At 37.8% G+C, this 14,177-nt stretch overlaps 1 protein-coding gene across 1 annotated transcript in view; it reads right to left on the minus strand.

Annotated features, from left to right (window-relative positions):
• Positions 1 to 8,532: 8,532 nt before the first annotated feature.
• Positions 8,533 to 14,177, minus strand: part of LOC101871797 (vitellogenin-1-like) — a 42,092-nt gene continuing 36,447 nt past the window's right edge. Inside the window, exons 31-35 of the mRNA XM_034063864.1 lie at positions 13,922 to 14,019; positions 13,247 to 13,341; positions 12,982 to 13,141; positions 11,618 to 11,779; positions 8,533 to 8,651 (exon numbers count right to left, since the gene is read on the minus strand). Coding sequence (XP_033919755.1) covers positions 8,533 to 8,651; positions 11,618 to 11,779; positions 12,982 to 13,141; positions 13,247 to 13,341; positions 13,922 to 14,019 — 634 coding nt within the window. The remainder of the gene's footprint in view (positions 8,652 to 11,617; positions 11,780 to 12,981; positions 13,142 to 13,246; positions 13,342 to 13,921; positions 14,020 to 14,177) is intronic.

Below are 14,177 nucleotides of genomic sequence, written 5' to 3' on the forward strand. Positions count from 1 at the left end.
ATTAAGTGATTGTGGAACAGTGGAAATGAAATGAGAGCCTTATTGGATCAAGGACTTGGCGAGCTAAAATATGAAATACATCTTTTGCAGCTTGGCTAAACAAATACATTTACAACATCCAGTGGTGAAAATCTCACATTGTCTACAGCACATTGGAGGTTATGCAGATGTAAGCTGTTGTGGCAGTGCAGTGTTTGATAGAGATCTTCAGTTAAAAGAGGACTCACTGACTGGAACAATGGTGAAAGGGCAGACACAATTAAAGACAATATTTACATTCCCATTATATATGGTGCAGTTCAAGCGTACAGTCCTGATTACCTAATCTCAAAACAAATCAGTTGCATATATAAATAATTAAAAAAAACCACTTTAAAATGACACTTTTAAGGAAGCAATGCTGTCCAAAAGGATGCTAATGATAAGGCAAGAGTTCAAGAGGAGCAAAAATGTATACCTTTCAACCACTCTTCAGTGCCATGCTGAGGATATGTAGCAGGTTAGTGAAGTTGACATTCAAATATTTGTACTGTAAAGGGTTTAGACTTAGAACTGGTGGTAGAAGCTTTGACAGAAATGAGAAATCCTTCTCATATATATTTATATTTATATTGACATGATATAAATCAATACTATAGTCTGAGCTATGACTCTGCCTTAGCTAGGCCAGTATTCTCTCTGTAGGTGTTCATGTAAAACTGCAGATTTGATAGGACTGAGTAGCACACAGAGCACAGAGCTTTGACGGTGCCCGTAGCCTAAACCTTGACCCTTAATTCATCTAGTCTGAGCCTACCCATCGAGAGAAAGCTGGAATGGGATGCTGGATAATGTTCCAAACGTTAGTGCTTTGGGCTTCAGATTTTAAAAAAATATAAATGAAGTAACTTCATTACAGCACACCTGAAAACCTCCACTTGTCCTCCACATGAGTGAAGAAAATGAGGCAGGGAACAGCCCGTAGATGCTGCAAAGAGAAACCACATCTCACTGGAGTCTCAGGTTGTCACAGTGCGTTTCACTCTGTGCAGGAGGGAGATGTCGGCATCCCAGCATTTCTCATGAGTGGAGCAATCCATTTTGTCGATCCACCAGCTGGCCAAAAGGTGTGGGGAGTGCCAGGTTCCCTGTCTGCCTGGTGCTAACCAGCTGGCTCTTGCCATGCTTGGGAGCCTGCAGAGCCAAGCTGAAGGCAGGAGGCAGAGTGGGGGAGCTGGCTGGTTGCTGGACTTGGAGCTGGCAACCTTACTCAGTCCAGGGAGCTGTGTAATCCGTACGGATGCAGCTGGGGATCTGAGGACTTGGCAAAGGGGGAAACCTGCCTGCCAGATTTATTTTGGTCTGTCAGGCAAGGTCACCAATTAATTCCTCTGGAGCATTTCAGTTTGGTTGAATCAGGATTTTCCAATGTGAAGCTGTAGTATTGTAGAGACTGATGCTCAGCTTCACAGAAGAAAGCAAAAGACTTATATGCAATGTGATTGCTTATACTCAAGATTGAAATCCTTAATACTTCTTTTTGTGCCTTTAAACAGGAAAGTCTATTTGTGTCTAATTTATGCCATCTGTGCAGCTCTCCAGCATTCCAAAGAACAGGCTTGTCTCCACTCAGAAATGCTGGAAAAGCCATGTGTCTCAATCCGTTCTCATACGTAAGGCATGAAAAGCCTTACATAAGATGTTCTCTCTACATCCCTTAATCTCTATTGGTGAGCGCCACAAAAGGCACAGTATTTGTGATCATGCTCATTCAATGATACAGTTGTGGTTCCTACCTATTTTTAAACAATGATTTAATGGGTTGAACAGTCACCTGCAAATTGAGACTTCTCTGCCTCCCCATCATCCCCCACCTGTGTTTCAGAAGGAGCAATGTAGCTGTCAGAATCTAGAAGAGGATTTCAGGTATGGAAACTTATACTAGGGGGGCCAGGGAAATGTGATGTGTATGATGATCTCTTCAGCATTTTCTATTGAATAGCTTAGGTAGCTATAAGGCTGGAGGGACATGATACCTTAGATCCCACTTACAGTGCTTAACTCCTCTTAGTATGTAAAATTATATACTCTATAATATAATATTTTATATATAATTTTGTAATAGAATATAACATATAAATGTAATATACTTACATATAAATTATATATTAGATATTATACTCTGGGTAGAAGATTGCACTCTGGCTTCAGACACACAGAAGTCAGGTCTTGTAATGAAGCAATTTGTAATGTCAGAGACAAAGGGGAGTCATGACTCATGGTGTAGACATGTTCAAGTTAGTATCAAATGGAAGTGGTATATCCACATTTCACAAAGGTGAAACACCATTCAAAGATACCAAGGTATCTACATTAAGTCTGAAATAACGTAGACAGGTTATTAGCTCAGTGAGATAAACATTTGTCTGCCAGTTCTAGACAGAGCCTGAGACTGTCAATCTCTTGCACTCAACAGTGAATCTAATCTGTATATCATTCTCCAAGATGATAGTTTTGTTTTGACCGCGTAAGCTGGAACTTAAGTAGAATTTTAGCATGTTAGCTTATTCAGCCCAAATTCTTGGCTACATTTCTTTTGCTATAATCATCTTTTTATCAGCTGGCAAGAAAACAAAACATTGGAGCAGCTCTAGCTAGAGTAAATTCTCAACCACATGAAAGGCAGATATGACCACTATTAAACAAGGCACTTAAATATTGCTTCATATAATGCCTATAAAGAATGTTGAGTTACATCTATTTGCAAAGGTTAAGAGGATGCATGGAGAAAATAATGTAAAAAATAATAGGTTTGAGGGGAGCTAGTCGCATTTGTTTGTCACCACTTACCATATTTTGAAATTCATTTCATTACCAAAAAGATTTTAAGAGTCATGAAAGTGCCCTGAAGCTTCAGAATGAAGCTTCAGAATGAAGCTTCAGAATGTAAGACAAGACAAAGTTGTGGCAAAAGCCTGAAGGCTGTTATTTCAGCACCCTAGTTCAGCACACTGTGTTTGTTAAAGTGACCCTCACAGAGTTTATTTGGGAATTGGGGTTTGATGGTGCAAGTCCCCAATTAGTATTTTTCCTCCAAAGTGCTCACAATTACCTAAAGGCAAAATGCATCAAAGATGATGGAGAACGTATCTGTGTAGTCAGAGGACCCAGGTTTACTTGGACTAGCAGTGTGCACAAACTGATGAATTCCAGGTAGCTTTTACTGTAAAGATTTTGATTCAATTTTGTCTTTATTTTACAGATGGCAATTGGAGTAGTCCAGGATATTCCACAGAATACTTGGATGTTCAAGCTCCTTCTGGGCTCCTTGGCTGACATCAACAATCAGTCTTTACAAATATCGTACCACACATGTCCCTGGTCCCTAGCCTGTTAGATGTATGAAAGATAATGCAGAAGGAAAGCACAGACAGAAGGGAGAGAGGAACTCTGTAAAGCTCCAAGAGCTTCATTAGGCTGATGTTTTAACATAGGGTGCAATGTGAAGTTTGAAGCTGCTGAATAGCCTGTACATGGGGCATGGTGTACAGCTGCAGGGATGCCTGCTTCCCCTGTGAGCTGGGTGAAGGTGTGCTGAGGTGCCCATGTTTGTCCTCCTGAGAGAAGCTGAACAGGCCGGTGGATACAGATAAATAGGGAAGGGAAACTGGGATGTCAGGGATAAAAAGGCTACGGACAATGAAGGGAAGATTTATGATTGTATTTATCTATAATATATGCAATATATTATATAAATATAAAACGTATAAAATATATATATAACATATGCAAGGGAAAAAAAGAAGGAAAACCAGTTTCTTTGACTTTTATTTTTTTTTTTTTAACATGGAAGCATTTTTAGATATGAAAATAACAACCTTCTCTCACAGACTGAGGAAGAACTGTAAGCTTTATTTTCGAACAGCTTTGGATTTTCTTAGTAAACTGTTCTCCCATCCCTGCTTGCAATGTAATTACTGCCTATCCAGCAATAACAGAAATGAGAATGTCTTGGACAGTGTCTTTTTTCTCCAGAGACAGTGTGAAATGGTGTTCAGAAAGGTACAGAATTGTAATGGACTTACAGGGGAAAAAAAATCACATAGTAATCAAGTGTGGAGGTTAGAGGGGAAAAAGGAAACAAAACAACCCACCCCAAACCTTGATTAGAATTTATATAAAACTGTCTGGAATGTACCCGACCTATAAATAAACGTGGAGGAAAAAGATTTAAACCGTTGTTAGTAAACAAAAAAGCCAGTAGATGGCATGAGAGACCTTGAGATTCGATATAAAGCTCAGATGGCAGCTAATAGCTACTCTCTGCAATTTTCTGTGCTATCTTTGGTTTTAGCCCTAACTACTTTATTTGCTATATTCCTGAGGTTTCTTATTCATCAGCTGCACTTAGATCCACACAGTACATTTATTTTTAGGGACAACTAAAGTTCGTTTAATAACTCATTCAAACATGCTGAGTAAAAGCCTGGCTCTTGAGTTTGAGCATTGGCTTCAGTCGGGTTAGAATTGTACATGTTATTTTTTTTTAATGCTCATGCTGTGGAGCAGGCATTTCATTTCCAGAAGGGGTCTGATATTAAGGGTTTTGTCCTTTCCTATCATGCTGCAGCTTCTTTCTCCAGAGCAGAATGACCATGCTTTCCTAAGAGTTGCTCTGTCATTTAAAATTAGAGAATCAAAAGAGCCATGTCTGATGAACAAAAGGTTTGTTGTCTTTGTCTAGGATACAAAAGACTGTGTGTTCAGTAGCCTTTTGCCTTTCCCACTGTAATATCAGGATCCAATTCTAGGCTTTTATGAATAATAATTCACTAAGCTGACCATGAATAAATTAAGTACATTGTTTTGATTTTTTTTTTCAAATGTATAGTTATTTTATAGTTGGATGAATCTGAAAATGAAAACCTTCAACTTAGCAATAAAATATACTCACGTGGTTAGGAGATCTAGTTGAAAAATTTGCTTTTCATCTCTAGAATCACTGAAGAACTTGCAAAAAACATATGGGACTTTAAATTCATAAGCATTTTTGACTCCAGGTGGGTAAGTAGTCATATTTTTCTGATGCAGAAAATGAGGCACAGAAATCCCCAGCCTTATGCAAAATCACATTACAGGGCTACAAAGGCAGAATTAGGACTCAAACCTGGCCTATGCTTAGGCCTGCATCTTTTTTTGATGCTTATTTTTTTAAACAATACTGGAGTACTATAATTGCAAGGTCATATTCCTTGATTACTACAGTTAAGTCCAGAGTTCATTAATTCATATCATTGAGAAGCACTAGGAATGAAAAGTAGAGTGCATAAAAACTCAGACTATGAAGTACACATTTTAATACTCGGTAGGCTATATAACTTTGGTTTGCTTTATAGGATAGGACAGTCATGATTTCCAAATGAGGTTTAAATCTGGACTGCAGATATCCTCCCAGCTGGGTTGGAAATATCTGTGTGGTGCATAGAAACTCCAGAAGGGCTTTTTCACACTTGTACTGCTAATGCACTTAATTCCTTTGGCAAAATTAGGTGGTTCTAAATCTTTTTCTTTGCCATGCTCACTGCCAACCTCACACTTTGCTAACTTTTGCTATATTTGAATTTTACAGCTGCAACATCAGTGTAGTCTTTCAGTCAGTCAATGGCATTCAGCTCTCTCAGCAGAGGGCACTAAAGAAAAGAAACTGTGCAGAATGAAAGCTGCCCTTCCAAAGGTAGGTAACACGAGCTGTGTCTCTGCCATGCCCTGCACAGAGCAGTGAAAGAAGTGTGCCTGGATTTTGCTAGCCACCGCTTTCCTCTTTGTCTGAGCCTGCATCCCACCCTGGGCTGTGTTACTGGTAGGGAGATTGTGAGTGAATTCCCTGGCTTTGCTCTGATGCTGTGGGGCATTTTCACCTTTCTTTCCTTGTGTCTGGGACAATGTGTGAGCTAGGAGTTCCTTTAGGACTTCTGAGCTCAAGCAGTCCCATACAGTGTCTTGCTGTTGGGACCTTTATTGCCTGTGAACACCACAGCCAGTGGAAAGTGCTAACAGAGGAGTATCTGTTGGGGGAAAGGCAAACATTTGTGGTTTAACATGGGCAGGATACCTTTATCCAGGCATGCCAATTTAGCAGTAAGAAAGAGACACATAGCTGTTCTGGTGGTTCCCCTTAGCTGTGGCACGGGAGGTGCCTTCTTGCTGCAGGATCCAAAGTAGAACTTCACCAAGGACAGCCCTGACCTGCCATATTTATTGCTTTTTTAATGCTGTACTGCATGTATTAGTATATATCGGCATTGTAGAATAAACTAATTTAGGACTGCTGTTCAGTCTCTGCCTTCAAGTTTTTTTCCAATGACTGTAAGAGTCTGTAATTTTTTTTTTTCCAGGAGAAAGCATTTGCCTTTATGAGTTGCTTGTATTTTTTGCACTGTACATCCCAGCTTGATCATTGTTAATTAGTGTCGTGCTTCTGTGTAGATGACTGTGTTTTACTACAAGCAGAATTACTTCTCTTACTAATGGCTCTTTGCTGTTGCTAAATTCCTGTTCAAGTAGTTGAGCATGAAAGTTCATTTTTCTTCTCTCACTATATCTCTTCGCTACCTTTGTCTTATTTGAAGTGGTTGACTGGCAAAAGTTTCTCTTTTGTAAACAAGAGGATTAAAGGAGAAGGTGTTGGATTAAAGATGACAGTCCAATCCTATGAATGTCAATGCATATCTCCCATAAGTCACAGTGAAAACAAAACTCCAGAAAAGGGCTCTCCAGGTGTAATATAAGTGTGATTTTAAAGGAAAGTGTAATGCAATATTCTTCAACTCTCCTCTTGTTTGGGATTGCCTTTTTGGCAGTGTAGCACTTGTGATGAGTCAGCAAAACACATATTTTTTACAAGGAACTTGTGGATGCTTTATTACAAATAAAAACAGTGCAAGAATCCATGTTACTGGTCTTAGTGTGAACATACTTGCAGGGAAGAAAGCTGTTGAATAGAACACTGGCTATCTGCATATAGATCCAGTACACAAGAATGGTTCTCAGATACAACACATAGACTAAATTAAGGCTGGGGTAACCCCCTTTTAAAGTTTGTTATACTCAGGAGAAAGGCTTAAGGGCACCAGGCATCAGGGCTTACGCCACTGAACCCTGGTTTGAGCAAACTCCTAATGGCTTACTTTCTTCCAGAAATAATGAAGTAAGTAAGTAAGTAAGTAAGTAAATGCAATACATTGAGAAAAACTGGGTCTTTTCTGAAAGTTTGTGTTAAGCTGCAATTTGAGAAAAAGTGAAAGAAATATGATACATTACTCATATCTCTGCTCTGGGAAATAAAAAAAGCACTGAGAAATTTAGTTCTGTAATTGTTCAGTTATTTAGTCTTCAATCGTCTTTCTAATAGCTCTGTTTTAGTTATAAAGAAAAGTATTGTATTTAATGGCAGTTTCCTGACAGCATTTGGGTTCAGCAGTGCCTTGCCCGTGCTAAGGCTTCTCTTGGAAGAGCATGCTTGCTGCTATTAGCTGTTGTAGAAATGTATCATGGCTCACTGCACAGCTGTTTCGTGTACAAGGTAAAGAGATATTGTGCCATTGTTTGGGGTTAGAAGGTGCCACCTATTCCTGGCCCCTTTGGGTGGAGAATCGCCTTTCTGCATAGGCCTAGTGAAAGCTAGCAGATCAACACTTTGATGGTTAAACAGAGTCTAACTGTCCTGCTTGTACTTTATTTTAGCTTTATGATGCTATTGATCTTACATATTTTTCTTAGTATCACTTTTTTTAGAGAATTCAGAATGCTACCTGATGTATTATTGTTCTCTGATTTTTTAAAGGCATCATTTTCATAGGTATACAATAGAGATGGTAAACAACAAAAAAAGTTCCTATTCATACTTTTAGCTCATGAAGCAACAGCACATCCATTGAAATTTAAATGAAAATGGGGAATGTGTCACACACTATAGCTCTCTGGAAAGCTACAGTGGGAGTCTAGCAGTCCAATCATTCCTTTGTAGAATGTACTAAGGCTAATGGTCTTGCTGGGAGTAAAATGTATTTTTTTGCAGAACGGTTCCAAGAACAGACTTTGCTCTTTACCAGAAAACATAAAAGAAAACAAATGCTTACTGTGTCTTTAGTATGCTAAATATGAAATTCTTTGTACAATGGAATGTTAGCAGTAGCCGTAATAATGTTTTCCTTTCATCACCTAGTGAACGTAATTTTAAGAGAGGACTGCTGTAATTATATTGCAGATAAAAGGAAGCAGAATTTCTGGATAATATTATAGTTGGTCTGATTGTTTTGTTGATAGGGAAAAATAAAGAGACGAACCACATGAATACTTATTTAATGAACAACATATTTATTAAGCAGTGCAGACTGTACATAATGCATTTGACTTTGGATGGAATGCAGTAGGCTTATTTTCTGTAAGCACCTTTCTTAATATTTTACTACAGCTATTATGTTCCCTTCTTATCTGCCCAGCTATTCAATTATTTGTATAGTATGTCTATAGCACAACACTGAAGCATTTAGCTTAACTACAGGAGCCAGTACAGGTACAATCAATGTCAGCATCCACAGACTCCACAACATCCTCAGATGCAAATTTCTTATCGCTGCTTCTCTGCCATTCCAGCAGGCTTACAGCGGTATCTGTCAGAAGAGTGAAGCCATTGTTAACTAACATCAAGCAAATTAACACATTTCAAGGAAATGTGTTTTGATGGCTGCCAACTCCCTCATCAAGTAAAGAATGAAATCCTGCCCCCATGACTGACATCTAACTGACTCACTGACTTGGAGCAGGATTTTCATCCATGATATAATTACTATAATACTTCCCTAAAACCAAAATGAATAACATTTCATGAAGCACAAAGGCAACAAGCAGGAGGCTGTAAAAGTGCTGGAGGTAGCCGCTGCCGATGTAAGACCACCACATAGCAATATACATCAGCAATCTCTTTTTATGTTTGTACTGCATAACACTGCGTATTTCAGCTGACTGTCAAAGTTCATTCTGAAGGATAAGCCCTTTGGAGAATTTTCAGAGGTTCATAAACTTCTAATTAAAGTTTCCCATATATTGTGAAATCTGGCAGAGCATTGTCAGTTGCAGTATTAACCTTACCACACTGCTTTATCAACAGCAGCTTGAATAAGCCATATCCCTTAATACTGAAATAATCTAAATGGAATAATGATATTCATCCTCCCAATAAATATTCTTAGCTAGTTGGAGGTTTATCATTGCATCTGGAAGAATATTAGGACATCCATTTAGATTAAGTTTGTATAATAAGAATTGGTAAAGCTTTCATAATTTTCCCTCCATTTGTTTTATCCCTTAGTTGGACAGTACATTTATAACATGCCATTTCTCATCACGGGAAAATCTGGAGACTGCTGCATGGGTTTAGTCACTTATGTCCTGAAACGCTAATACTCTCCTTGGCTAAATTACTGCCCAAACTGAAGCACAGGTTTTGCATAGAAAAAATGGATAACAAATGTTTTCCAGAAAGGTGCTGGAGATACTTTTAACAAATATATAATATTTTCAAGCTGTGAAATGAGAAATACTATAGAATGCCTGATTTCTGGTGTTTTTTTTTTATGTACATTAATTCTTTTTATGTTTCTTATTCTTGGCCACACTGTGGGTCTGATCACATTCATATCCATGTAGGAAATAGTTCCCTGGGCAAACAAGCCGAGTAACCATGCCCCTATGGGTAGGGCTTGTTGCATGTTTGAAATGTAAACTAATATGCGGACTTAAATTTGGATTGATGTCTGCCTCAGTCAAGATCCTAAGAGTACACTTTTGAAGTGATACTGATTTAAAGACAACAGGAAATTCTGCATCCTTGTACTTCATTTTATCCTTTCTCCACTGGTGACAGTGATGGGGTCCTTCAAAACAGCAGACTAACAGGTCTGAGTTCTCATACAAATTGCCAAGAAAAGATCTTTGTACAGTGTATGAAAATACATGTTCTCAGCTTGAGAAATATAAAGATTTTGTTTCTACTGCTTCTCCAAGTTATCAAAGAAAGAAAGAAAAAGTTTTTAAGGGCTGGTGTATCCCTATTGATCTTTAGCCTGAGGAAAAGCAATGACCTTGCTAAAAAAACACAAATGGCATCTTTTCCCTTCCTCCTTCTCCTTTTCCCTCTACTCCTCTTTCTTCTGCTCAGGTTAAATAAAAAAAAAAAAAAGGCTCTTGATTAGAAGTGCTGCCAGCAGAGCTCCCAGTCTCTGGTTCAGTAAATGAAGCAGTGAAGGCTGCAGTTGCTGTTAAAACAACACTGGCTGTGACAACTAATATATCTTTTTTTTTTTCCCCTGATTTTCCTCTTTTCTCAAACATTTCTGTGAGAGAATGAGACAGATTTATTATAGCCTAATATTCTGAGGCAGTGAGTGGCCTGGGGTAACAACATTTCAGATACAGACATGGACACACAAAAGAAATCTGTGGAACATGGATATGGCAAGACTTCGGAAGGTTTGCTGGTTTTTTTTATTGAGGGTGGGCTTTTCTTTTCATAAAAGGATGCATAAATTCACATCTAAAGGAGCTGTCATAAAACTATTAGCAGTCTCTGCTACTTGTTGAATAGATTGTTGTAGATGGTTGATTATTATAGAAAGATATTCATTACTTTATGGGCTGATTCAGCACATTGCAGATATTAATAATGTGAGAAAAGTGAGAAGTTCTACACATATGTTGTTTAAAATGAGACACAAAATACTCTGTTCCTCTCCACTATTACTCAACAGAGGGATTCAATGACTTCAGAAATTCCACACTGGATTATCCCAGCCAACAATGGATTTGGCCAACAATGGTTAACACAGAGAACAGTTCACTTCATTAGATACTCCCTAATGGCAGGCTTCCCTCTAAGGTATAGATGTACTGTGTAATTCACTAAAAGATTGAGGAAGGAAATACCTGTTCCAGACTAGATTCCCCTCTCCTGCTTATATAACTTCAGTGTGAACCTGAGTTAGACAATGCATCACATCCATAGCAAACTGGTATAAATGAAAGGGGAAAAAGGACCAGTATTTTTAAAAATCTGGGACATGAGTGTGTGTGCATAAAATATGTTCAAAACCAGACTGCTTTTGGAACAATCTAGAGAACATTTCAGCAATGTGTTTTTTGCTGATGTATTGCACAGTGGCATAGCATGGCAGCCTAATCACAGCAGTCATGTCACACTACTTCACCGACTTTCTATTGCCTTGCTTTCCCTGGTCTACACACAATTGCAAGCTGTAATGTGCATAAAAGGACTCAGTGTTGCTTATCTTAACTTTATGGAGATCCTGAAAATGTGAAAAAAAATGTGTTGATCACAGCTGGCCCTTTTACCACCTAAAATGTGTTTCTCAGATGATGCTACCTGCCATCATCTAAACTAGCTTTTAGCTGGCCAGTACTGTCAGTGGTTATAGCAAATACTAATGGGATTAAAAACAACAGCTCAGAGAGGAGCCGAAGCAATACAGGTCTGTGCGTGGCTGTGCTGTGTTTTGTTCTTTTGAATGTGCTGACAGAGCTCCTACAGTACATGACACACACACAGAGAAAAATATCCTACCTTTTGGGAAGCAGTGGAAGCCAACCTTAACTGAAGTTTGTTTGATTGGAGTACAGTCTTTCATACATTTCAGTACTGGGTCAACAGAGTAGCACATAGATTCCTCTCCATCAATAGTAGGATTTCGATTCAGCTTCACATAACTGCGCTGCAGCTTGCACCCTAAGAGAAAAAGGAAAGGTAGTTAAAATTGTAGAAATAAATCCCAATCGATCCTTGCAGTAATAAAGGTCCATATTTTCTCTTCAGCTTTTATTAAAACACAGGTGTCTGACAAACCATTTTCACAGTAGTGAGGTTATCAAGATAGGGTGATAGGCTGGGGGATAGAAGACAGACTCTGAAAGGGAAGCTATTTTTAATATCTAATTGTACAATATAACCCAAATGGAATCATGTATACCCAGTTTTTTAGAACTACATAATACACAGAAAATAACCTCTCATGTCTGAACGCTATTAAGAATAGATACTGCAAGCACAATGGCTACTTCATTGCATTAGGAAAAATGTCAACTGTAGTGAATGGATTAAAGAAAAAAAAAGGCAGCATTTATATAATAACATCAAGGATAATTTTTGTATTGGATGATTGTTATAATGCTGCAATTATCTCACTAGAAAAGTATAATGTAACTTAACAGGATCCCAGATATAACTCCGTTTCATGGCACACAGATAAGTACAATTCTGCTGTCACTGAAGTCAAGGAGAAAACAACCATTAACTTCAATGAGGTTATCTCAGGTCCAAAGTAAATGCAGACCTCCAGAACAAAACTGTACTGATGTTATGGAAGGCCATCATTAGTTGTCCAGTTACATGTGAGAGTAAGCTCTATTACAGTAAGAGTATTTCTAAATATTTCCCTGAGATCACACCCTCTGATGGTGCAGAACAAAAATGAAATGTTGTGCACTCTGAAAATATACATAAACTTCAGATCTGACACTACATTCATAGTCTGAAACTTGTTTGATTAAATTAAGTCTGCAGACAACAGCTAAAACTGCTTTGATTCAGTGGTGAAAATCACACTTCTTTCAATAGGAGCAAGATTAGGCCTGATTTTGCCTCTCCAAGAAAAAAGCTACTCAGTGTAAGAAATTACAGTAGAATCAATTATTTAACATTGAACTGTTCATGAGACAAAGATTTTTTCTGTATTATGTATTCTCTGTATTCACAGGTAGTGTTTTAATCAGAGTGGTTAATGAAGTTAAAATGGATATATATTGCTATTGTCTTTTCTTACTAAAAAAGATATCTGCTGCTTTTTAAAAAAAAAATGTTTTCTAGCTATTGGCAGAGGAAAAGTGGAATTGTTTTCCCTGGAAACATAAAGTGTTTTCAGTTCTACTCACCACCAGAGCAGGATTCTTCTAGCAATACCCATGAATGAACAAATGTAGAACAGCTATGTGCCAGCTTATGATTTGGCATTAGGAGTTCGTTGTGTTTTTCTCTGTCATTATTTCCACAGATTCCACAGGTCTTTCCTCTCATCCATGAAGCAACAGTAACCTATAAAACAGCACATCTTTGTAGTGAATACTGAAGTGTTGGTCTGTTACGTTGCCAAGGTACTAAACTGAAAGAAAGTAGTAACCTTGAAAGTAAGCCAAATACCTTAAGGATCACACCATCAAAAGTCACTTTCTTCAGCCCATGTATTGGAGCTTCCACGGTAACTGTTGTCTCATTTTTAGAAATTTTAACATTGTCTGTAAAAAGATAGTGAATCATAAAGTGATCTGTTTAATTTCAGATTAATGGAGAAACTGAGCACAAAATACATCCTAATGCATTTCCTTCACAATGATAATTTTGCTGCTACAGTGAGATTTTTTTTTTTGAGAGAAAGCAAAAATAAGATAAATTATCTCTTTATGTGTAAAAATATTCTACCACTGTTACCTGTAGTTGGATCTGACTTTTGTATTCAGCCTATTAAATCTCGAAATGATAATGACGTTGCTGGTGCTCCAGCTAAGTATCTGAAACAAAGCATCTAACTGTGATGTTTTTTCCTAACCAACCACCAACCTGGACATACCACATGTATAAAAAAGGGCTTTATTTACCTGCCATTGTGGTGGAGGGAGGTAAAAGTGTATATACTATGGGAAACAGGAATGTAAGTCAGTACAAATCTTAAGAAAGTCAAGCCTAGATTTTATTTTATTTAATCCCACTTGTATTTTTCTTACATTGAGATATTTCTGTGGAATTTGTAAAAAACATCTTTAAGATATTTAGTTTCTGAGTAAGTTAAGTCCTGGAAAAGTGAATATCACAGCTTACATTTTTCATACTCGGAAACTCCACTGCGTGATAGAACTGGTTCTTCATTGCATGCCACGAGGAGAGATGAATTTGCAGCAGGATAAATTGCAATGTTCCTTCAGAGAAATAAAAATAAATTAAAAAAAACCCAAGCAAACCCACAAACCAAAACAAAAAACTAGTGGTTAATTTAAAATATGGAAAGTAGAGATATTTGTGACCAAACCTAGCAGAGAACCAACTTGAGTATCTGATCTTTGAATGGAAGTTCAGT

This window comes from Melopsittacus undulatus, chromosome 6 (assembly GCF_012275295.1).
Source record: "Melopsittacus undulatus isolate bMelUnd1 chromosome 6, bMelUnd1.mat.Z, whole genome shotgun sequence".
NCBI lineage: Eukaryota > Metazoa > Chordata > Aves > Psittaciformes > Psittaculidae > Melopsittacus > Melopsittacus undulatus.